Here is a 27,175-nt window from a genome sequence, read left to right on the forward strand (position 1 = left end):
TGTGTACCACGCGTCGCATTGATCTGCTACTCCATCCGACGTTACGATGATTGTTGGTGCTGCCTCTAATTCTAAAATAAAAATTAGTTTACTTATTTAAATAATTAAAAAAATAAAATAAATTAATTATTTATAATAAATAAGTATTATTTTTTTTAAAAATATCTTGTATTGGTTAGAATTATCATTATTAGAAGGATTACTTTAAAAAAATAAATAAATATGAGAGACAAAATAGATTGAGATATTATATTTACGATCAAAATAAAAGTCAAATGAATTCTTATATTAAGGATCAGAGGTGGTAGTATTATTATTATTATTTGTTAAATTATTAATTAAACTTTCAAATTTGAATTTTATTTTTTTAAATATTTTTTAATTTAAATATATTCCTATGAAAATTTATTTTTCTCTGGCAAACCAAAAGAACAAAAGAAACTTATTTTCTACCAAAGGCAACAATTTTGAATATCTTTTTTAAGATTAAATATATATTATCTCCGATTCTAATTATAAAATATTGTTTACAGATATTTAATCTCCTGATCTTATTTATCTAACATTTTAATCTGTTATGTGGTGCATCTAATATCCTAAATTTTACTAAAAATAAGATTAGGTGGTAGATGCACTCTAAAAATAATATTATGGTGCTGGATGTAGAAGCACCGAAATTGATCTAATTTTTCTTTCCATTTTTTATTTCTATCGCGTGTTCTTCATTAGTAACACTTTATTCTAACAGGATAAACAACCGATGAATATATTAATTTGAAATTAAATAACAGAATTTTTTTTAAAAGAATAAAAAATTTGCCTAGATACTATGTACTACGCATATTTTGATTAAAAAATTTGATAACAAAAAATAAAAGTATTATGGTGAAACCAAACAGCGAAGGCGGCACGCAGGATTTCCCAAACATTGGGCGATGGACGGCCCATCGTTTGGATTTATTGTGGGCTGTCATGTCTTTCTTTTCTATTGGTAAGAAGAATATTATTGTTGCTATACTAATTCAGTGAAAAGAGTTAATTTTTTGTAATGTAATATAGTGAATCAATTTTTCAATTTTTAATTGGGAGGAGTGTTCATATTTACCCTATATTTGGTTGGAGAAGGGAAAAAGGAGGAGAAAAAAATTTAGTAAGTTCGATTTAAAAAATAATAGAAGTAGGGTTATAAAATTTTAATAGAAAATATAAAATTAAAAGACAATAAAAATTAATTAAAAGCTTTCGACTTCACTTTTTTAATTTTCTAAATCCACCTTATTAAAACTTTTTCTCCCTCTCATTTATTTTTCTTATACTAAGCGAGCTCTTAGTGCCTGACAGAGTGCTTAAAAAATATTATTATTATTTATTTAAAACAATATAAAAGGGTTTTTGTTCAATATGATGAGCCATTTGATATTTAATCAATAAGTTAAAAGGTGACGTAACGTGCCGTCCTCAGATTCGAAGCATTCAATACGCGATGCCACGTGTACTTCCCTGTTTGGCTGCACCTGGTGAATCTATCCATTCTCTTGTATAAATGCCAAAGTGGTAACTTTCTGTGAATTATCCTGATATTCTTTGGGGAAAATAACAGCCAGAATTTAAAAAATTCAAGTTAATATTTTTTAAAAAATATGAATTATTTCCGCAGATTATATTTTTTTATATTTTAAAAATTTATTATCAAATTCTAAGAAGTTACTGCATTTTTTTTTAGATTCTGGTTGTAACTTTCTCAAAAATTCACTTAAGAATTATAACAATTTTGATTTTGAAAGATAACTAGAAGTTTCTAAATATGCTACTAATTGCAATCCTTCAAGATGCGAACCTTTGAATATTTTACGGCCATTCTTGAATATAAATATCCTAAACACTTCAAGACAAAAAAGTGTTCCAAAAGGGCATTGACAGCTTTAAAATTTATTAATTAATATTAAAGATGCAGAATGAGGTGTTAAATTTTAAAATAGTGACAGCCTCAATGAAAAGACAAAGTGGATAACTTTCAGAATTTTTTTTTTGGGGGTAACAATGAACTGATAAATATATTAATTTTATCAAAACTAAGTTAAGCATATGATCTATATAACTCAAATATGTCCGGTTTTGGGATACATAATTGGCTATGAAGATATAATATGATCCGTTTTGATATGATGGGTGGTGAGTCCCTATATAAGATAATAAGATATATAATATGATACGTAATGGGATAAGGGTTGATCCAAAGATTAATTAATAATTACAATGAAGCTTGAAACAAGATGGGGGAATCGAATGCATGAATTCTTGCATTGGAAAAGGCTCCCCTGCCCACGTGGCAACTCTACATTAAATATAAAATCCAATTTATCATGAAGATTTTTTTTTTGGTTAACACCATGTACAAAATAAAGACGTGTAATACTACCTTTAGTTATTAATATAAGAGCTAGTTGACTAATTTGAGTAAATTAAAAAAATTAGTTAAATTAGTTATTTGTAATAAATATGTGTTATTTTTTTTAAAATATTCTCCCTAATCAAGTGTGTTAGCTAGAATTATTATTACTATAAGGACTACTTTAAAAAAAAAAAGATAAATACGAGAGATAAAATGGATTGAGGTTTTATATTTAGAACTAAAATAAAAGTCAAACTAACTCTTATATTAAAGGCTGGAAATAGTATAAGTGTTAAACATCAAGAGGATCATGTAATCATCTTGTAGTGATTAGGGGAATCTTAAAGTCCATGTCCATATTGAGGTTGACGAACTAATCAGATCATCCATGTTTGCTTTTGTTAGCTTCTTTTAAGGTTGGAAATTGGAATCCATTATAAGAGAATTATTTGTATTTAGTGTTTGATAGCATCTCAAGTAAAATTGCTTTCAATCCACATGTGCTTATAAAAAATTCCTGTTGTGATGTATTATACTCCCTCTAATGCTTAATATGAGAGTTAAATAATTAATTTATAAATATAAAAAAATTAGTTATGTTAGTTATTTTTAACAAATGTTGGTTGATTTGTCTATATTATTTTTTCTATTCATGTGCACAATAACTACTGTTTGGAAGAAATATCCTTACTGTATATAATCAATAAAGATAGAAAAACGATTATAAATATAAGAGATAAAAATGAACTGAAATCTTATATTTAGAATCAAAATAAATTCTTTATCTAGCTTTGAGCTTCTATGTTTAGGACCGTAAGCAGTAATAAACCAATTACGCACCAAACTTTCCCTTATCTGGTGGGGCTGAATCCTCCCAGTTGTCATTGACTGTTGTCACCTGCTCAATGAACTCTCCCATTCTAGACATTTAAAGAGTCCCTAAAAGCCTCATGCGACTTGAATTTTTCTCGCATAAGATAGTTAAAATAACTCGTTGGCTAACAGATCTTGTGCTTGGCTAACTCAAGACGCTGATATAAAGCAACCATATCAGGCAAATGAAATTTCTACTTAGCCATTGAAATCGTCAAAACCCAGTTTACAAGCATGCCATCTCAACTACATTTAAAAACAACTCCAAGTGACCAAGAAAACATCCCATGTTATTCTCTCAACTGCCTTCTTCTGCATAAGCTGCTCTGCAGTTATTCCAACAAAAGCTTTGGCTATTTCTGTGGCAGTAAACCAAAAGGGTTTGCATGTCTATCAAGGATAATACTTATTAAACGCACATAAAGTATTGACTAGGTGGACAGTGAGCTAATAAGAACTCAAATATTTACAAGCCTACTTTGATAAAGTCATCTAACTGTATATGGAAGGACTGTACGTAAGAACTTATCATCTTCCTGGATCAATCACTATGCAGTGCTCAAGCAATTCTCCCAAGTCCCATATTTAGAACTGAAGCTCCCTCCACCACTCTGCTGTGCATGCTCTGAAATAACTGTACGAGCACAAATATCCCAGGTCCTCGCTATCTCACCAAGCGACATGGGTTGCGATAAGCTTCGCAGGGATATGCCAAACCTTGACTTCACTTTCGCTGACAAATCTTCACTCTCCTTGCTGTTAAAAGAGAATGACAAGTGATATAAACTTTGTGATTCTGGATCAATATCAACAAGAGATGCCAAAATGCACATTTGCTCACCAGGATTCAACTGGAAACTTGTCTAAGAGTTTGGGGGAACAATTGGGGTAATTTGCAGGAACTAGCAACCACAGGGGTTGAATTGGTGACTGCATCATTGCAAAACATGAGTGAAGACAGTTACATTTCCATGAGACAAAAAATAAGCAAAAGTTAATATGTACAGTTCTTGCAATTAGGAGTTAAACCCTTACCATCTGCACTGAAGCATATTGTGATTTCAAGCTTGGACTGAGAGCTACAGCACTGTAAGAACACTTGACAACGGTTCCTTCTGCCCCTCCAGAAACAGCAGCGCGCAGCGGCAGCAGTTGGATCAACATCCTCATCACTGATACCTACAACTGTATCTATAAGTCGTTGATTAATCTCCCTTATCTCTTCCAATAGGACATGATTAGCCTGCAGCATACGTCACATAAGTTCCTTATGCGTAAGGTCGTCTAGATCAGCAATCAAGGACAATAGATATAAAGCTACTCTTAAAAACTCTAGTCATATACTGCCTTCTGAACCTCTAAATTAAGAAAAATGACTTCATTTACAAAAAGATTCTATCAAAGTTATTTGGAATAACCTTGAACTAAGAATCCAGTCCATCCACAGTTCATATTATCGATGGTATTTGAAGATTTGTACGTAATTGCATTTCAAACGACATCTTTTTAAATAATTGGTCTTCCAAACACCGCCATAGTCATTACCTGGCTATTATAACTATTATACACCCTACAATATAATAGAATATCATGTTTATTACAAGAATTTTAATAGACAATCCAGATTCCAGATGGAGAATCCTAGTCATTACATATGCTAAACCCAACAGAATTTCCAGGCAATTTCCAGCCTGAAGTTATCTAAGATCTTACACAAGACACGGGGTTTCAAACTCATGTGACCTTAATTATTGTTCTTAAATGTGGTAGATAAAGGTTAATGGTAAACATCAGAAAAGCTATCAACCAAAGCAATAACCGATAACGCATCAGCCTAACGACTAAACACTACTACAACTGCCGTCATCATTTGTTGCAGCTATTATTATTTATTGCTTGCTGTCATTCTTACCATTTTGTTACCTGATTAAATTGCATTTAAATCTTTGACAGCAAGGATTGTTTGAAAATATGTTGCATATAAAATAGGTAACTAACCCTTCTAATTCTAGTCTCATATCCTTAACTAACGGCATTAACAACAGCACCAAAGTCTCAATTAACTTAATGATAATATGTTAGAACCCAATGGCAAAGTACGAAACTTGAGTCCCACAGTCGATGATATTCAGCTATGGAGTTTATGTGGATGTTAGGCTCTCTAACCAGGTGGTAGATTTTGGGGGGTGGTTCTCCAAAAAGTTCCAGTCATAATACTCTTTTTTTTTTTTTTGGTGAACATAATACCGGGGTTTTCCCCCCTTTGATTTTGTGTTTATCAGTAGCAAATAACATATGTTCAATAAAATGAAAAGTGTGCATCAATTAATAAGACCACCTTTGGGTACTCCTTTACCCCTTGTCCCTCTCTCCCCATTGTGCATTCCAATCTCGACTAAAGAAAGGGGAAAAGTCATGCAGTTGACATCTAAATACAAAATATAATCCTCTGCTTAGGTGCCCATTTTCATAAAATCTAATGTTCAGCCAGAAGGGAAGAACTGACAATTTACAAAGATGTCATAGAACATAAGTTAGTACCTCAATCCTTGGATTCTTGATAATTGATGTTGCAGTTGACTCCAGATCAGAAGCCTCTGCTGCAGTAAACTGCTTGATGCTATCATTCATGCTACCACCGGATGATGCAACATTCAAAGGCAAGGCAGTGGTATATCGCCTCATCCTCTTGGTTCCATTAGTTCCATCTTGGTTAACTACATTTCTAGCCTGAAGACGACATTTAGTCATGGCAACCAAATCCTCACCAACTGCAGCTCTGGATCCATTGCCTGGGGCTGATCCTGCTATTCTATCAACCATGCTGAAAACTGAGCCAACATCACTGACCGCAGCACTTAATGCTTTAGATGACATTGAGTTTACCTGGAATCGCATAAATTTTTCTAATGCAACTACAATAGAAGTAGAATAATAAAGGAAAACTTTCTATTTGAATGCAGACTGAACTAGCTGGTTGAACCAATAACCTGGTGTATTGTCCAGTTTAAATATTTGTTCAGTTCAGAATGACTGAATCAGTCAAAAGTCAAGAAATCCATGGGTTGTTTGATTAACTTTCATAAACCAGCCTATCTAACGGGTTGATTAACCGATGGGGTTAAATAGTGAACTCAGTGGTTGGTCAGAGTCAAATCACTCTAGACTGCCTACTGGCTTTTTACCATACTTGAGGTGCAATTTATAGTAAAGTGGGGGCATTCTTTTGGCCTCACTTCATTGATGTGGGAGTTATAACAATGATACTACCTTTCTGTTTTTGGTTTGCTTAAATTCGTCGCACATATGGATGTTTTAGGACACGGGGAATACATGCAATGCAACCACAGGTTTGTTCACATTGCTTCATATTCTGTCTTAATTTCTTTTTGGAGTTAACAAATAAATAAAAAGCTTGTGATTATATTTATCTTCTATGTCATTTAAATGAATTAAATTATTATTCTTTTGGGTGATAAAATGAATTAAATTAATACATTATACATAAATGTATAACTTAAAACTATAGAACTACTTTTTAAAAAAAATGCTACATAACATTTCATTTAAATCTAAAGCATATAAATTAATCTGAATAGGTTTATCATAAAATTAATTTGAATATATATGAACCCGTTTGACTATTTCAATTAGTCACCTAACAGCTGAACCAACGACCAGAAGTCTGGTTCCAATAATTGTCATGTCTAATGCTTCACAGAAAGTTCCCAATAGATCAATCAAAAATAAAATCAGCTGAACTAACCGCTTTAATTAAGCGTTCAATAGGCTGCTCTGTAACAGTTGACTTTCCAGAACTGGAAGCTAAAGCATTGCCATGAGCACCATCTGGACCACTAAACTCTGCCAGCAAAGGAGAAGCTGATATACCAGGAGTCCCAATGGCAAGGGATTGAGCTGGTGCTGCTGCACCTCCCGTTTGTTGATGCCCAAGATTTGCAGTTGTTGTTATTGATGAAACACCAGAGATGGGTTTCTCTGAATCTACAGGCATAGGAGATGGAGCCAAGGGAGGTGAAGGAGTCGGGACCACAAATGGTGAGTTAGCAGATTGCAGAGGGGTCGAAACTTTTGTGAGAGGTGGAAGAAGATTTTGCTGATCGATCTGGGGAGATGAATGCTGTGAAATCTGAGGAGATGCAGTCTGGGGGAGTTGGGGTGAAGAAACAGGAAATGTACTTCCCTGTTTCAACTGCTGATGGGGATAAGATTGGCGTTGGCCTGAGGAAAGATGTTGCTGAAAGACCCCTGACTTAACACCCATTCCTGGTCTTATCTTCATATCATTCACATCATTCATTTGATGAGGCTGTGGCATTTGGTGTGTTTGCAATTGAGCATGCAGCTGTTGCTTTGCTGGTTGGTGTAATTGTTGCTGGTGTTGCAGGAGCTGCTGCCTCTGCATCAATTGCCGCTGCTGCATTTGTTTGAGATGCTGAGTCTGCAACATCTGCTGTTCCTGTTGCTGTTTCACTTGTGGATGCTGAAGCATACTGGAACTTGACTGAAGGGAATTTAGATTTGATTGGATCACATTTACTCCAGCTTGTGATGATATAGGGTTCATGTTACTCTGTTGGGGTGCACTGACAGTGTTTTGTTGAAGGGAGCTTGCTGGAACCTGCTGCGGGGAGTTTAAATGATTTCCTTGTCCTGAATCTAAACTGGCACCAGGTTGCATGGGATTCATTATACTCTGCTGTGCTGTTGACACACCAGACATTGAATTGTGCTGCAAATTTGACATGTTATTCTGAGGTATTGCTGTTGCAGAACCTTGAATATTTTTTGGTTGCAACTGGGAGTTCATTTGATTTTCATGAGATTGCACCTGAGCAAGTTGGGATTGTGGCTGTGACATAGAGTGCATAGAAGGAGGGGGAAGTTGTCCCGGCTGTAGAGGTTTCCGGGGCCTATTAGAACTTATAAAGTTAATAATCTGCTTCTCATAGGAACCCAATTTTTCCTTCATACCAGGTACAATGTTGCTCTTGGGGACCTGTAGAAATGTTATAAGACGCTCCAGCATTGTTTTAAATATCTTCAGCCTGTTAAGTTGCTCTGACTTTGGTTGTTGTAGAGGGGAGTCATGCTGATATAGAAATGCAAATATATATTATTACGTGACAAGCAAATTCACAGGCAATTTCAGAAGAGGAAATGGATTGATAGTGCTTAGCAACAGTTGCAATAGATAATCAGCACATTGAGAGATGCAAGAACTCAATCCATTATTACTGTCATAATTGCCAACAAAAGAAAGATATCCATACATGGTGTTGGCAATTTCATGTTTAAGAAATCAATATTCAACATACCTGCTGAAGCTTAACAGCAATTTTCTGGTACATTTCATTCAATTCTGGCAAGTATGTTTCTTTCATGATTTTGATCTGAAAGTTGAGATCCACAGAATCAGACAAACAAACATTTGTTGCATTCATAATATGGACAGGATGGCAACAAATTCTTTTTCATTTAGCAAAGGATCATAAATGCAAGTTTTACATTTAACTCAAGAGAATGTCCAAAGTATTCCTGTGTTCCTAACTGCTAACAAAGTCACTTTAACCAACTAAAAACATAAGCTTGCACGGAAAAATATCATTCATATCAATATATATCATCAGATTAATGATTACAAGGAGTGCTTCTTGATGAGAATAATAGATCATAAAATGGACGTGATAAACAAAATTTAATTCCAGTTGCAGGCATCAGTTCCCTCTTCTGCATTACAGATATTTTCATAGGTCAAATTGCAGCCCCTCAATCCAAGTAAACTATGAATTAAGAACATCAGAAATGAACATAGGAGTTTCCATAACTTTCCCTTTCTCTAAGGCCCATGAGCTCATGCTACAATTCAGTACATTGATATAAAAACTAAGGAACTTTTCTCACTTTTATTTTGGGGTTCAATCAACAAATTTCTATCGTTCCAGCCAACATCGGTGAGACAAAAAAAAAAAAGAAATTGGCATATTTACCCTTTGGTACACTTCTTCTCGCCAATCACCCCCGCTTGATTGTCCAGTCTGCGCTGTTGAATCCAGGGAAGCTACAACAGAGATTATGATACACACACATGAACATTAAGGCTCAAATAAATAAATTAAAATAATAAGTTATTTCTTATATTTTATTTAAGGAAAATGAACAGACTACCATCAATCACAATAATTACAGTAATAAGACGTGCAAGCATCACAATATCCACAGTGGAAACATGGCTTAACAAATTTTAAGGAAGACATCTCTAATCTTGTTTTGAAATAAGATGGTTCTCATGATTTGAAGAGCAGGAGAAGCACAAAAAGTAAAGTTTCGAAGTTCAAGTACAGCAAAGAAGACAGAGATAGAAAAATTGCTTAAAATAGACATTGATATACAGATATAACAACAGAAGTAGAGATACACAAACACTTTTTCACCAAAAGAAAGATATACAAACATAAGAGACAGAAAGAAAAGCATAGACGAAAATATATACTTGATGATGTTTCTGGAAGGGCTCTTTGTGATTGATACAGCTGTTTTTGTTGATCAAGTACATTTTGCTGTTGAACTAAAGGGCCAGATGCTTGAAGCCTTTGCTGCATATCTCGCTGCAGGGAATTTGGCTGCTGCTGCAAACCCAATTGCTGTTGCATCTGTGCAGGCTGAGATTGAATCTGGGACATCATTTGCTGCTGTGAAGCCTGTGGCTGTTGTTGCTGCACTTGAGATGGTAACAAATTTGATGTATTTTGTTGTGACTGTTGCTGCATTGGAACCTTTGGTTGTTGCAACATGTGTGCAGAGTGCTGAGTATTTTGTAAGCCAGAGTTGCCAGAGTGAGGTCCAAGCAATTGCGGCTGCTGCAGGCCAGGGACGTTACTTCCCAACTGTTGATGCATATTTGAGAGACTGTTTTGCTGATTAATTAACTGTTGTGGTTGCTGGTGCTGCTGCAGATTTGTAATATTATTTTGCTGTCCAATCAACCTCTGTTGTTGCTGCATATCACCAACACCACCTTGTTGCCCAAGTAGCTGACTGTGTTGCATGTTTGTTGCGTTTGACTGTTGCCCCATAAGCTGCTGCTGCTGCTGTGAAGGCAATATTGGCTGTTGGCTTATTGGTGCTTGTTGCTGGTGAACAACAGAATTCTGTTGCTGCCTCATAACAGACTGGGGATGCTGCTGAAGCATGGATTGTGTTGACGATTGAACATTATTAGATTGTTGATTCTGCTGAAGGCCAGATAAAGGAGTTTGCATCATGGAAGGCTGCATGACAGATGACGTTTGCATAATGGATTGCTGATTAGACTGCAACTGATTTGGTTGCAGAAGATTCTGCTGCGGCTGAGGTTGCTGTGGTTGTGGCTGCAGCTGCTGCTGCTGTGGCTGCTGTATTTGCATGAGTGAGTGTGCATGTGGGAGCTTATGCTTCAAAAGCTGCTGCTGCTGATAAAGATACTGCTGCGGATTCTGTGGTTGCTGTTGGCCAACAACCTGCTGCCTTCCTGGCATTTGTCTTTGGGAACTAGTAAACATATTCTGCATGTTAGAATTCTGGCTAACAGTGGTCCCCACTAAATTCTGTCCAGGCATGTTCTGCATATTGGAATTCTGGCCAAGGTTCTGCATAGAAGTCTGGCCTATATTGGCCGCAGATGACAGATTAGATTGAGGTGCGATGTTATTTTGAATATTTTGAGATAGAATCTGTTGACGTGATTGAGGTTGATTAGGCATGGGCATTGGATGTGACTGCCCTGGATTTTGAACTTGAGGCTGCATGAGTCCTGTTCAAATATTTGACCACCTAAGTCCTCAGCATATAATGCAATTAAAGATAGATACAGAGAAAAGAGATCATGGGTGTAAAGAGAGAAAGAGAATCCTGCACAAGCTTCCACCATTTTTTGTTACTCACTCGCCAACTATATGATTTCATGCCTGTAGAGGATTCAATTTCAAATATAGCTACCTAAATATTGAATGACAATGAATCAAATCAATCAAAAAAAGAAATACTCCAGAAAAGAAAAGCATTCAAATTTCAACAATGCTTAAATGAAGTAAGCGTAAACTTTTAAGTTTCAACAATGTAAAGTTTTAAGTAAATAATAGAAAATTAAACAAAGAGAAAGGACAAGGATTTGGTGTAGAGCTAATAAAGACAAAACACAATATATTAATGATATCTTGAACAATAGTACACAAAGAATCTCTACATATAAACCATAAAGCTAATAGAAATTTGTCTCCACGTGTGCAAGTTATCATTGATCACATCCACTATCACTTTTACTTAAGGTCTAGAATTGCACACGCACGAAGGACTATAATTAAAAAAACAATGACAAAGCTCAAACAGCCATGATTACTAAGAGAACAAAATGGCAAAATCTATTTGAATGCCTTGATATATGCACATGCATGTCTATATATAGGCTTTCGACCACTTCATGGTACATACCCAAGCCAAGGCCTTGGAGCCTAACCTGCATCAGGAGGTTGATTCCTAGGGCCACCTTGGTTTGATGGCACGGGGTTGTTCATGTTATTCTGGGATTTAGTCTCCATTGTAAGCATCTTCAAAGATATTTTCCGCAGATAATCGGGCTGCAATATGTGAGTAACGTATAATATCATCAGTCTTGTATATACGCGTGTTTGCAAAGATAAACATTAATGTAAGGGTATCAGCGATACTGCTCGTGAATTTACCTGGCTTGTCGCAGCAGTATAAATCTTCTCTTCAAACCTTTGAGCAATCATTCGAAGCTCCTGTAATCCCTCTTGACCAGAAACTGGAAGATGCCTTTTCAATGTTTCCATTCTACAAATGGAAGGAAATAAAATATTTCAATCATTCTTTTCTACTCAATGTCTATAACAGCCCATGCATGAGAAATCCCAGGAAAAAGACAAGAACTAGCCAAATAGAGTCTTTTCATTTTGAAGACAACAGAATTATCCTCCAAACAATACATCTAATGCTTCCAACACAACACAGCCAACAAGCCAAACAATTAAATCCTTAAGTCTGATATTACACCAAATTTCCAATAATAAACCCTAATTACTGAGTTACAATCACAAATGCTGCAAGCTCTTCTTTCAACCAAGGTAGATACGTAATAACCATATACTTTTCAGGCATCTTAAATTTACTCACAGCACCATTTCAGGCATCTTAAAATTACTCATAGCACCATGAAATAAGTCATTGAATTCCTTAACACTGCCACACTGCCTTAGCCACATGTGGCTATCGTTAGAATTTCGGAATGAAGTGAGTTCCACGGTTGAGGATAGCCTGGCTTTGGTACCACTGTTATGATACTTAGTTGAGAGAGAAAGAGAGAAGAAAGCAGAGAGGTCGTGAGAAACAGAAGCAAATCTTATTAGAATCAATATTGAAAATCATGTACACTACTCCCCCTGATTTATAGACATTATTCACTTCTTAGGAGCTATCCTAGTCTATCCAAATCCTAACTAAATCCTACTAAGATTGGCATAATATTAAGTCCTGCTAATATCATTTAAATCCTGACTAACTATAACAGTAACTAATTCTCAATTCTTTTCTTATTTATAATAACATATCACCCTCTTCCTTACAAAGCTGTAAAATAATGATAAAGGAAGTGCCTCCACTTTGTAGGACAACCCCAAGAGCAATTGGACAACACTGGTTAGGAAGAATTGGGCCACAGAGAAATCGTAGGTTTGGGGGGAAAAGGATGAGAAAGTTATTTAATTGTTCATTCAAGCACTAGCTTTATATGAATCAGACAATTAAACAAAGTTCCAACACATGTGTATATTAGTTCTTCCACCTCACATTTATTTATTTTTCTTAAATTTATTTCCACATGGGCAACACAAGGAACCTCATGAAAATGTTGTCTATTTATGGAATCAATCATTTAATTTTTATTATTCCTTTTTATGTCATAGACATTAATAATGTGTTATAGCTCATGAATGATGTAGCTTTAGCTCAAGGAGCTAAGGAACCAACAAAATGTATTTGATCATCATCCATATCCACATAAATGACAAAGACGGCAATAACATCCACTTCTGGTGTCTTTGATATGGTTGATGAGGTTACAAAAACCTTGAAAGATGAAAAGAAAGTTAAGCAATTACCTACTGATCATTGTTGTGATAATCAATTTGATAAAGAGGAATAGGTTTAGAATTAAGATATCAAAAGACAAAGTCAGCCTCATAAAATTATTAAACATAGTGTATTTTGTGGTTTGAGTATGTGATGTTGTCATTTTTTATTATTATTACTATTATCATTATTATTAAACTTTTCTTTTTATTGAGTTTGTGGTCTTTATCAACTATGTTACATCATGAATTTTTTAAGAACAGCAGACTACATGACAATGCTCTCACAACGTTGTGGGTTTCACACTATAGCATTTTGCAACCCTTCGACTACATGAGTGACATGATCAATAACCATGTTTGGCATGTGAAAAAAGGAAAAAACTAATTCAATTCAACTTAGCAATAGAATATTAGAACTCAAACGTACATTTTGTTGACAATTCTCTGGCGTGAATCAGGTTGTAGTTGAGCCCTCCAATCACTTGTATCCATAGGTGGTTCAGTGCCTTGAGTAGGTCTCCAGTTATTGGTATCCATCAAATTTAAACTAACTGAATGCCAAAAAACAAATTCCAATCAAATCAGATTATAAAAAACAAATATAAGAGAGCAGACGTGTACAAGAGAGATAAGAAGATAATGGATAAGATTATTTCATAGGCCCAAATTAGACATCAATGAAATCACATTTGAGACCGTAACGACTTAGCAGCATTAGTCAGTCACCATGGTGAAAGTCATTCCTTTTTCCTCCCTTCAGCCAGTAAGGCAAAATGTAAGGAAATGGAAAATATGGTCAATAAATGCCTGTAGTAATCTATGGAAGGCAGAGATGCAATATTAGCTGTGGCTTAAGAAAGTTCCATCGATGATATTAAAGTTCATAAACAATAATCATTTATCATATCATTGTCCGAATCATCCTTACTAAAAATAATATCAATGACATAAAGCATCCATTAACCATGCCCTGAAATTGTTTTTGGTTTCAAAAGCACTTTTCAGATGCTCCCACTAGATTATAGTTGAATGAACAGACAAAAAGAAAATATCATGTCATGAATAAACAATAACTATATTACCAATAATGTTATTTGACAAACTCAGGCTCGGGACATGACATAGCCACAACGAAATGGCAAAATGCAAAACTGAAAAACAAGAGTGAGCATGACCATGTGTATTATAAAGTCAAATGCATACTTTAAATATCAATATATAGATATTAATTACCAATAAATATTTAAAAATTTCCTCAAAATACTTAGCATGTGTTAAATCATTTTTTTTTAGGGCAATAGGAATTACGATATGCCAAAAATATGCATGTGTGTCCATTAATTCCTAAGAACACATTTTAAAGTCTTGGATCATTAATATACAGGGTTAGTCTCAAGTACGCATTTTACAGTAAAACAGTTATTTTCTTTGACACTTTCCCAAAGCTAGGAGTTCAATGATATTTCACTGCAAAAACGATTTTGACTTTGGCGAAAACAGTTGCTCTTCCTAAGATTAAAATGACAACCATTTCTCTCTATGTTGTGATTTGCCTAAGTTGTTCTCAAGCAGGTATTTCTATATCACTTCTCAAAATGAGAGGTAACTCTCCTAACATGAAAAAAGGTTTAAGGTTAAGCCGAAGACCTTGTTAAACTGAGTCCCTTTCGACCCAGCCACCTTAGCTCCTAATACCTAACTCAAAGTCTTCATGTTAAAATGCTTTCCCCATTTTTACAATTCCCGTGTTTGAGGATTTCACCTATTCCCATTTTTTTCCTCACCCAAATCCTGAAACCTTAGCCTCTTCTCTAGAGTTCTCCACTCTGGAGTATAATATAATTAAGAATTAAGATTGTTCTCAATTATTTATTTTTGTTAAGTCTCATTGAAATTATATTGGCTTTTGACAATTTCTACTTTTCAGAACTCGTAATTTCATGATCATTGCCAATCAAAGATCTCGATTTTATATGCTGCTCTACCTCTGGATCGTTAAAAGCACCCCTCTTTCCTTCCCGGTCTTCGATCGAACACTAACTTCTCATGACCATTCCAGTACAATCTAGCAAGCCTAAGGCTTTTCTAGCATGCCAAGGAATAACAATAAAGAAGTTAATAAAGAAACTGAAAGAGAGAGATCTTTCACAAGCCAAAGTGCCAAACCAAAATAAATTAGCCAAAATCAATTTTAAAAAATGCATTCATCCAGTAAAAAGTCACCAACCAGGAAAAAACGATGATAAGGCAATTGCCCAATAACCGAGACAGAGAACTTGAGGAGCACAGAGGTGTACGAAAAAAGGCCACCGCCGTGGTCGACGATGACGGCGAAATTGACCAGGTGGCGAAGGAAAATAGGGAAATCGTCGGGCAACGGCTCACGGCAGCATGGATGGTGGAGGTGATTCTAACGACCTGAGCCTACGTCGGACCTTAGATTGAAATTTTGCGGGCAAATTAAGGCTGCGCTTGTTGTCAGGTGGCGCAAATTGAATTAATTTAAAGGCTTCAGGGAAAATAACGTGATCGGTAAACAAAATTGGACATATTGTCATATTGCCCCACCAAAATGGAAGGTCTTTACATGTTAATCCTTTCAACGCATTCTTCTGAGCCAATCCTTCAAAATCATAGGTTTCTTTATGTTTTTTTTAACCATTTCAAGTTTCATAAGTAAATAATTATATAAAATTGATATGAATGTTTTACTACATAACAATAAACCATTCATTTTTAATCATACTTTGATTCAAATAAAAATGTTTAGAATGCATATGTTTCCTTTATGTCTCTAACAAATAAATTATTGATATATTAAGGGATTGTTTGGATTAATGTTTGAAAAAATAATCTTTATTATAATTGTATTTTGTAAATTAAAGTTGAGGTAAAAAAAAAAAAGATTTATCAACTTGATAGAAATTCATTCAAATAATATATTACTCATGTCTTTAATAGAAGACCTAATTAACTATATGTTAGTTAAATTAGTTAATATGATATATTTTTTTAACTAAGACCTAATTAACTAATTTAAGTACACAAAATATGTTAGTGAAATTAGTTAGTTTTTTTAAAACATCCTAAATATATTTATTAATTCTCTCACCTTCTTACTTGATTATTGTTAGAAAATATTAATAGAATTAATTTAAGAAATATTAATAAACATATAAAATAAATCTTATATATAAAACCAACCTCAATTTTTTAACTAGGTTTTAGAGCCGAGTGAAAGCCTTAAAAACCTGCTTTGATTTTAACTTAATTTTTAGTCAAAAAGTCATTTGACCAGCCCAACGTAACACCAAAACGAATCCATACTACATACATACATACATACATATATATATGTGTCTATATATTTTTTTTAGTTTTCAACGTAATTTTTGAGACCCAAACAAGCATCCAAATCCTTGGCCCCCACCTCAAGTTTATATTTATTTGGTTTTAGCCTATCAAATTTTAAATCAGAAGTTTTGGTTCTTCAAAAAGAAAAATAGTCTAAACTTTTATTAGATTATAGAGACTAATATTTTAAATGAAAAACATTTAAGAAACCAAAACTAAAATGAGAGTGAAGGTAGATGACTGAACTTTGTATTAACCCTATATATATATATTATCATGTATAAATATAGGTGTATGTATAAATATTCCACAATCAAAGCACTCTTTATGCAAACTAGATCCTGGTTACGTACATCACGTAAAATCTCATATAAGTTACATTGTCTATAACACACAAATTTTACAACTTCATAGTTCATGGATATATATGATGGTTAGAGAACTTTTCACATAAGGATAAATAACTTCCTTGTCCTGAATCTAAACTGGCACCAGGTTGCATCGGATTCATCATACTCTGCTGTGCTGTTGACACACCAGACATTGAATTGTGCTGCAAACTTGACATGTTATTCTGAGGTATTGCTGTTACAGAACCTTGAATATTTGTTGGTTGCAACTGGGAGTTCATTTGATTTTCATGAGATTGCACCAGAGCAAGTTGGGATTGTGGCTGTGACACAGAGTGCATAGAAGGAGGGGGAAGTTGTCCCGGCTGTAGAGGTTTCCGGGGCCTATTAGAACTTACAAAGTTACTAATCTGCTTCTCATAGAGACCCAAATTTTCCTTCATACCAGGTACAATGTTGCTCTTGGGGACTTGTAGAAATGCTATAACACGCTCCAACATTGTTTTAAACAACTTCAGCCTGTTAAGTTGCTCTGTCTTTGGTTGTTGTAGAAGGGACTCATGCTGATATAGAAATGCAAATATACATTATTAAGTTACAAGCAAATTCACAGGCAATTTCAGAACAGGAAATGGATTGATAGTGCTTAGCAACAGTTGCAATAGATAATCAGCACATGAGAGATGCTACAACTCAATCCATCATTACTGCCATAATTGCCAACAAAAGAAAGATATCCATACATGGTGTTGGCAATTTCATGTTTAAGAAATCAATATTCAACATACCTGCTGAAGCTTAACAGCAATTTTCTGGTACATTTCATTCAATTCTGGCAAGTATGTTTCTTTCATGATTTTGATCTGAAAGTTGAGATCCACAGAATCAGACAACCAAACATTTGTTGCATTCATAATATGGACAGGATGGCAACAAATTCTTTTTCATTTAGCAAAGGATCATAAATGCAAGTTCTACATTTAAGTCAAGAGAATGCCCAAAGTATTCCCGAGTTCCTAACTGCTAACAAAGTCACTTTAACCAACTAAAAACATAAGCTTGCACAGAAAAATAACATTCATATCAATATATATCATCAGATTAATGATTACAAGGAGTATTTCATGATGAGGATAATAGATCATAAAATGGGCGTGATATTTTCATAGGCCAAGTTGCAACCCCTCAATCCAAGTAAAGTATGAATTAAGAACATCAGAAATGAGCATAGAAGTTTCCATAACTTTCCCTTTCCCACAAGGCCCATGAGCTCATGCTACAATTCAGTACATCGATATAAAGACTAAGGAACTTTTCTCACTTTTATTTTGGGGTTCAATCAACAAATTTCTATCGTTCCAGCCAACATCGGTGAGACCAAAAAAATAAAGGCATATTTACCCTTTGGTACACTTCTTCTCGCCAATCACCCCCGCTTGATTGTCCAGTCTGTGCTGTTGAATCCAGGGAAGCTACAACAGAGATTATGATACACACACGAACATTAAGGCTCAAATAAATAAAGTAAAATAATAAGTTATTTCGTATATTTTATTTAAGGAAAATGAACAGACTACCATCAATCACAATAATTACAGTAATAAGACGCGCAAGCATCACAATATCCACAGTGGAAACATGACTTAACAAATTTTAAGGAAGACATCTCTAATCTTGTTTTGAAATAAGATGGTTCTCATGATTTGAAGAGCAGGAGAAGCACAAAAAGTAAAGTTTCGAAGTTCAAGTACAGCAAAGAAAACATAGATAGAAAAATTGCTTAAAATAGACATTGATATACAGATATAACAACAGAAGTAGAGATACGCAAACATTTTTTCACCAAAAGAAAGATATACAAACATAAGAGACAGAAAGAAAAGCATAGACGGAAATATATACTTGATGATGTTTCTGGAAGGGCTCTTTGTGATTGAAACAACTGTTTTTGTTGATCAAGTACATTTTGCTGTTGAACTAAGGGGCCAGATGATTGAAGCCTTTGCTGCATATCTCGCAGCAAGGAATTTGGCTGCTGCTGCAAACCCAATTGCTGTTGCATCTGTGCAGTCTGAGATTGAATCTGGAACATCATTTGCTGCTGTGACGCCTCTGGCTGTTGTTGCTGCACTTGAGATGGTAACAAATTTGATGTACGGGGGTCCATCACCTTTGTGTTACATAAACAAAAGGCAATGCCCAAATCTCATAAAATTGTTTAAAAAGTCAAATACAGTACTAGAATATAAGGCTCGGCCTTAACATAATCTCAGGAAAAGAGAAACTCCTCAAATCACCCAACCAGGACTTTCAACCTTGGGAACTTGAACAATGGTTTGGAACATCTGCACATCACCTGTCCAAATTTGTGTATACTTTTTGGCAAAACCAGAGAATTTAGAGCAATACTCGAAATTCCACTCACAAGATTTAGAGTGTGCAGTAAGTATCAGAATAAACATCTCAATCTAATTGCTTGACTAAGCTCAAAGAGGCAGAGTGAGCACCGCAATAAACGTCTCAGCAAGAAATGTGGAGGAATCGGGAGAAAGCAAACTACGTACAGGCAAAATGAGTAAAATAAAATCAAAGTTATTACAATATGATAATCCATGTGCCAGAAGATAACAGGAAGAGATCGACTTGATAGCAGAAAATGGAACAAATATAAAATGTGTATATATATATATATCAGATCAGATTCTCAGTCTTCAATACACAGATCAGATTCTGAAGGGTGAAGTGGGAGTCACGACACTACATATATATATATATATATATGAAAACGAGTCACAGTGCTTCAAATACCTGAGAATGGAGGTTGGAGACAGCCAGTCGACGACAAATGAAATTCAGAGACGGTGAGTCGCGACAAATGGAGTTCGGATTTGGCGAGTCGATGAGCAAAGGCAGAGCACGATAGTCGATAGAAGCGATGAAGCAAAGGGGCAAAGTGTGATTCAAGTTGAACACTGCGTGAAGGACCGAAGGATGAAGACCGAAGGATGAAGTGAAGAGAAAGAGAGAGCGGCTGCGGCTAGGTTAAACTCTCACAAAGGTAGCCGGACTTCAAGTTTTTTTCCTAGAAAATAGGCCATGGATTGGATTGGGCCGTAGACTCGAGGGCTCAAACGGATCGGTTTATTTAGGTTTTTTCATAATTTTTTTAAAATTTTTTTTTATGTAATTTTAATATTATTAATTTTTTATATTGTTAATGATATTTCTAATATTTAATTATTATCATTTTAAAATTAAATTTTAAGAAATAATTTGATTTATTTAATTTTAGATAATAATTTTTTCAATTAAATTTTAAAAAATGGATTAATTTGGACTTTAATAATGATTTAATTTATGTTATATGTGTTGATATTTTTAAGCTATATATATTTGATAATAGAGTATTTTTATACTTATATAACTTGTGATTATATAATTGAATTAGAAATTTATGAGTTTCAACAATAATGTTTCTCAAAATAAAGTAAAATAATAGTTAAACTGTAAAATTTAAAAGTTAAATTCTTATAAAGAATTTTGATATTTTTGTTATGAAAGAAAAACATATTTATTAAGAAGAGTAATTAATTATAGTGATGATGAAGTTTCAAAAGATTAATATTAATGTTTGTTTATTGCACATTTGCACTATAGATGAAACTTTTAGATGTTGTTATCTTGTTAATGAATGTTTTAAATAATCTTAGATGTTGATGGATATTTATATATGATGATATTTTGTATTTGTGATTTAATTTTATTCATATTTATGTCTTTTATTAATAATTTTATTAGTTTATTTTTTTGACAAAAATATGAGAAATATGAAAAATAACATTTTTCTTAAACGGGCTGAAAGCCCCCAAGCCGACCCTGAGCCCATTAGCTTAAGGGTCGGGCCAACAAATTAGGGTATTTTTAAAATTTCGGCCTTGTAGATCCAATCCTTTCAAACCCACCTACTCTACAGGGCCAACCCATATTCCCACATCTGATTACATAGAATAAATTACAAATTTACCATTATATCCTTACAAATAATTAACAGGCTCAAGCCGCCTAATAGGCTTAATAGGCTTATCAAACAGCCTGGGTCTGGCTTGATAAGATAAATAGGCTTCTAAAAAGACCTGAGCCTACTTCTTCTTTATAATAGGTTAGGCTATAGGCCCTTGTCAAGTTGCCTGGCCTATTTCCAACCCTATTGACTGGTAAATAAAATTGGACATATTATCATATTGCCCCACCAAAATGGAAGGTCTTTGGATGTTCGTCCTTTCAATGCATTCTTCTAAGCCAGTCCTTCAAAATCATAGGTTTCTTTATTACTACCTCCGGTTTTTAATATAATACCTTATTTAACTTTTATTTTAATTCTACATATAAGATCTTAGTCCACTTTATCTCTTATATTTATGTATTTATTTTCAAAGTAGTCCTTCTAATAATAATAGTTCTAACTAATACACTTGCTTAGCAATGATATTTTAGAAAAGACAACACCCATTTATTACAAATAACTAATTTAAATTCTTTACTTAATCTCTTCAAATTAGTCAACTAGCTCTTATAATTAGGATTGGAGGTAGTGTTATTTTTTTAACTATTGCAAGTTTTATCAGTACATAATTATATAAAATTGATATGAATGTTTTTTTTTTGGACCAAAAGATATGAATGTTTTATTACATAACAATAAACCATTCATTTTTCATCATACTTTGATTCAAATAAAAATGTTTAAAACGCATGTGTTTCGTTTATGCCTATAACAAATAAATTATTGTGATATATTAAGGGATTGTTTGGATTAATGTTTGAAAAAATAATCTTTATTATAATTGTATTTTGTAAATTAAAGTTGAGGTAAAAAAAAAGGATTTATCAACTTGATAGAAATGCATTTAAATAATATATTCCCCTGTGCTTAATATAAGATATAACTAACTAATTTGAGTAAACAAAATATGTTACTTATATTAGTTAATATGATACTCGTATATTATTTTTCTAAAACATACTAAGTATATTCTTTAATTCCCTTCCCTTCCTACTTGATTATTGTTAGAGGATATTAATAGGATTAATTTAAAGAATATTGATAAACATATAAAATAAATCTTATATATAAAATTAATATTAATTTTTTTACTTAGGTTTTAGAACGGAGGAGTATTAAAAAGTCAATTTCAAATAACAAAAGTTGCTTTCCAAAGCTTTAAAAACCTGCTTTGATTTTAACTTACTACTTTGACCTCCCTGCGTAACACCAAACGTGGTTTAGGGAATCCAAAAGAGCATCCAAATCCTACTTAATTATCACATCAATTCATTTTTGTAATATACATGTTTTTTCTGAAACACCATAATTATTTTTCTAATATCTTATTTCTCTTTCTACTTGATTATAGTTGATAGAGTATCTATAAAGGTAATTTAAGAAAAATTAATAAATATGAGAAATAGGTCTTATGTTTAAGACCAAAATCAACTCAATAATTAAGTCCCGTATTAAGTACAAAGGGAGTAATATTTTGTATACTATGTACCACATAATGAATATGAAATTGCTAGTGAACCCTCACAAAATCAATTGGGTTCATATGAAATTTTAGGTCTCAATTCATCAACCCAAGAGAATTCATGTATTGGATTGCTATTTCCAAAATTAATCTATTTGATTGGTGAAGCATCAATGATCAATTAATTTTCGTAAAATCATTGATATATAATAAAATTACGAGTTATTCCATATCAATTAATGATATTCCTTTTTGTACGCCATTACAAAAATGGGTCCACTATAAATTAAATAGTTTCATTTTATTCTTTTAAATATGTATCTTTGTTATGGATAATGAATCAAGTGGGTTTGTAAAATACATGGAAACACATCCATAAGAGATTCATCTTAATAGTCCAAATTTACCATATAACTATGCATTTTGTGTGATAATCATCTAGCATCCAATAATATTAAGTACTACCTCTGGTTTTTAATATAAGACTTTGTTTAATTTTAATTTTGGTTCTAAATATAAGATCCTAATCCACTTTGTCTCTAATATTTATGTTTTTTTTTTCAAAGTAACACTTCTAACAATGGTAGTTCTAACCAATATCCTTGATTAGCAAGGATATTTTAATAAAGACAACACATAACTATTACAAATAACTAACTTAACTTTTTTTTTTAATTTCCTCAAATTAGTCAACTAGCTCTTATAATTAGGACCGGAGGTAGTATTAACTAATTCATATTCAAATATATTTATTTTTTATTTATATTTAGACATTATCATACTTAAAATGATAATGACTCCTCTTTTATGGTTTTTTAATCCATAATGTTTGAATTAATAGCTAGTTATCTTAATAGTAACGTCACTTGTCATGTTTGGATGAGGTTCTAGATTTGAACTTGACATTGACACTTGTATATGTCCTTAGCTACTTAGCAAAAAGAAATATAATATTTAATTTACCTTTTCCTACGTAGAAACAAATATAATTGAAATTATCATTAGATCGAATATGAAACTAAACTGAACTCTAAGAGGGAGACCAAAATAACAAGGGTAAGAAAAGGTCCCTTGAAATCACTAGAACATACTAAAGTTCATGTTCTACCAAAATGCCCTTAGAAAAATTCTTCCCCTTCGCATTGCCACCGATGTCGGAACCCCCTGCCAATCGCCGGAGCCACCCGATTACCGACAAGGTAGATATTAATAAAGTAGCTCTGGCAGGGCTTGAGTCTTGACCTTTAGGTTACCAAAAGTAACTTGTGATAATTGAGCCATTGAGTCTACTTAGTAATATAATGCAAATTGTTGTATATGTAATAAATTTCGAAATTTTGATAGAAAAATTGTCAATGAATATTTTCATTTTAAGATGAACTCTATTGACAATTTTCCTATCGAAATTAAAAGCTTTTTATAGTTAATTGATAACTAATTTTGATCAGGTAGCTGTCAACTGGACAACTCCACTAACAATTATTTAAGAGCAGGAAGACAATTTCAATGTAAAAAAAATTACACTACATTATAGTCTTTGACTCCTTAATATAAGATTTATTTAACTAATTTAATTATATTAAGAAAGTTAGGTGAAGTAGTTAATTATAAGAAATATGACATGTTTTTTTCTAAAATACCATAATCATATTCCTTAATATCATTCTTTTCTCTTCTACTTGATTATAATTGGGGGAATATCAATAGGGATCATATAAAAAAGTTGATAAATATGAGAAATAACTATTATATTGAAGACTAAAATCAACTCAATAATTATATTTTATATTAAGGACCAGAAATGTGACAAATTTGACAAATACCATAACTACATACTACTTCCAGTTCTTAATATAAGGCTTGTCTTATTTATATTTTGATCATAAATATAAAATTCTAATCCACTTTCTCTCTCATATTTATCTATTTTCTTCTAGCCCTTGTAATAATAGTAGTTCTAACTAATACATTTGATTAGCAAATATTTTTAGGAAAGACAACAAATGTTTATTACAAATAATTAACTCAAGAAGTTTTCTTAATCTACTCAAACCAGTTAACTAACTCTTATATTAAGGATTAGAGGTAGTAATTTTTTAACATTGACAATTCCACTATTATTTACTATCTAGCAAAAATTGACAACTTTAATATAGCAATTTGACAATTACTCTTCATAAGACAATGATTATATGTTCTTTTGGTGACCAGGTCTAAGGTTCAAGTCCCACTAAAGCCGCTTCGCTAATATTATTTTTAGTATAAGATCCTATTTATTATAAATAGTTAATTTAAACTAATTTTTTAATATTTATAATTAATTATTTAGCTTTTATATTAAGAATTGAATATAGCATTTATCTTATTATTGGAGTAGTTAGCCTCTTACAAATCTGGCAACAGGTCATTAGCAACTAGGGGTAGAAATAAGTTAGACCTCACTTTAACAGGCCCGGCCTATGGTGAGGCCTGTTGGCCTGAGCCTGTGAAAGGCTTTTTGTTTGGTTGAGCTTAGCCTGTGACTTGTTAAAAGGCCTTTTTTTTTTAACAAATTTCAAATACACATAAATCAATTCAAAATTACAATAATTCAATCCAATTTATCTAAAATACAAACAAAAAAATATTTAATTTTCAAAACACAATTTGTAAATTGTGTTCTCTTAGGCAAAAAAAAAAATCAAATATGAAAAATTATTAGAAAACATAATTTCACTCTGGTATAAAAATATCACTTCGTTCCATCTCAAGTATAAAAATTAGTTGATGACTAGATCTAGTTCAAAATATAAAACGTCCTTAATCCTTTTTATATTTTAAATTCATCATTTGTTCAAACTAATTTACTAACAAAATGATATTTAATCCTGTTGTTACAAATGGTTGTTTTAAAAAAAAATGTTACATTTATTATAATTTATTTATTTATTTAAATTAATTAAGCAACTATTATAATAAGAATTAGATTGAGCGCGCGCGCGCACACATATATATATAGTCTAAAACATAATAGGTCAATTATATATGCTACCTCCGGTTCTCATTATAAGAGCTAGTTAACTAATTTGAGGAAATTAAGAAAGTAAGTTGACTTAGTTATTTGTCCTAAATAAGTATTGTTTTTAATAAAATATCCTTACTAATCAAGTGCTAAAACTATTGTTGTTAAAAGGACTACTTTGAAAAAATATATATAAATATGAAAGACAAAATAGATTGGGATATTATATTTAGGACCAAAATAAAAATTAAACGAGGTCTTATATTAAGAACAGGAGGTAGTATATTGTATATAAGATTAAATAAATGAATGATGCTTTTTTTTAATGCATTTATATTTTCTCTCTCTGTTCAAATATGTGTCATTGTACATACATCAATTATTTTTATTATAAAGATTGAAAATGAAATGAAGCATGCAATGAGCTCTAAATAACACATTGATATGGATTGAGTTTTCTTAAGTAACCAATTAGAATAACAAATTCCTTCCTGTCCATTTATAATTTTAATCTAAAAAAAAACTCCAAGCTACCAGACAGATCTAATAAGCTTATTATCAGACCTAATCTTAGCCTGAAAAAATAAACAAGTTTTTTTACAAGTTTGACTCTCTTTTTATATCTAAATAAATCAAACCAGACCAGGCCACAAGTCATAGGTTACCTGGCCTATTTCCACTCTTATTAGCAAGGGTAGTAATCCAGCCTCGATGACGATAAGGAGGGAGAGAGTTTTTCAAGTTAATGGTAAATCACATGAAATTTAAGGTATTTTTGTGAATTTGAGTTGTTTCGTAAGACCTTCAAGAGTAACTTTTCCACTATTCTATTATATGGATGAACAACTTAAAAATAAATCTAATATTACAATTTAACCTAACATCTTTAAGTCATTAATTTCACAAGTTTCTTTTCTCAAGTCCAACCAATCTAATTTCAAGCCAAACAAGGTTGGTTTCAACTTTCAATTATGGGCCCTAAAGAATCTAATACCCAGTTTATCAAAAAGGACAAAACAAGCCGAAGAATCTAAAACACAAACGAAAAAGGATACTTTAAAATTGAACCTTGCATCGTTCCAACTTTTGGCTTAGATGGTAAGTATCAATATCAACTTGCAAGACAATAGTAATACAACTTAGACTTCTTTTGAAATTACGTTTAGAATAACTTGTAAACACATTTAACATAAACCCAAACAAGACTCATCTCTCATACTAACCTCGTATTTTGTAAATCACCATTAAAAAACTGTTTATAAGTTATCTAAATGAGCCCTTATTGACTGGTACCATAACTCTAACACAACTTATTCACTTCAATATTGTCATGAAAAAAATTGGACATAAAACCCATTAAGAATTTTATTACTCAGAAAAATCTAACAAATTTTCATACACAAAAACTGCTGGTCCAGTAAACATTGAGAACTTGGCCGCCACATGATATCGAACTTTTCAGTGGGATCAGACAATGGTGCTGCATTACTTGATGAAGAATATTAAAGAATAGGCGGAGGAAAAAAAGAAGA

At 32.8% G+C, this 27,175-nt stretch overlaps 1 protein-coding gene across 1 annotated transcript; it reads right to left on the reverse strand.

Annotated features, from left to right (window-relative positions):
* Positions 1–3,440: 3,440 nt before the first annotated feature.
* On the reverse strand, positions 3,441–20,152 carry LOC114724265 (mediator of RNA polymerase II transcription subunit 15a-like). Its single transcript, XM_028910583.1, is given in 13 exon segments — positions 3,441–4,021; positions 4,107–4,195; positions 4,301–4,393; positions 4,395–4,508; positions 5,807–6,151; positions 7,032–8,378; positions 8,605–8,679; positions 9,277–9,347; positions 9,780–11,078; positions 11,781–11,901; positions 12,007–12,118; positions 13,841–13,964; positions 19,926–20,152. Coding segments are annotated over 12 exon segments (3,984 nt in total). The 5' UTR covers positions 13,951–13,964; positions 19,926–20,152; the 3' UTR covers positions 3,441–3,813.
* Positions 20,153–27,175: the final 7,023 nt, after the last annotated feature.

This window comes from Neltuma alba, unplaced genomic scaffold, assembly GCF_004799145.2.
Source record: "Neltuma alba isolate B1F8T4 unplaced genomic scaffold, ASM479914v2 tig00012182_pilon, whole genome shotgun sequence".
Lineage (NCBI taxonomy): Eukaryota > Viridiplantae > Streptophyta > Magnoliopsida > Fabales > Fabaceae > Neltuma > Neltuma alba.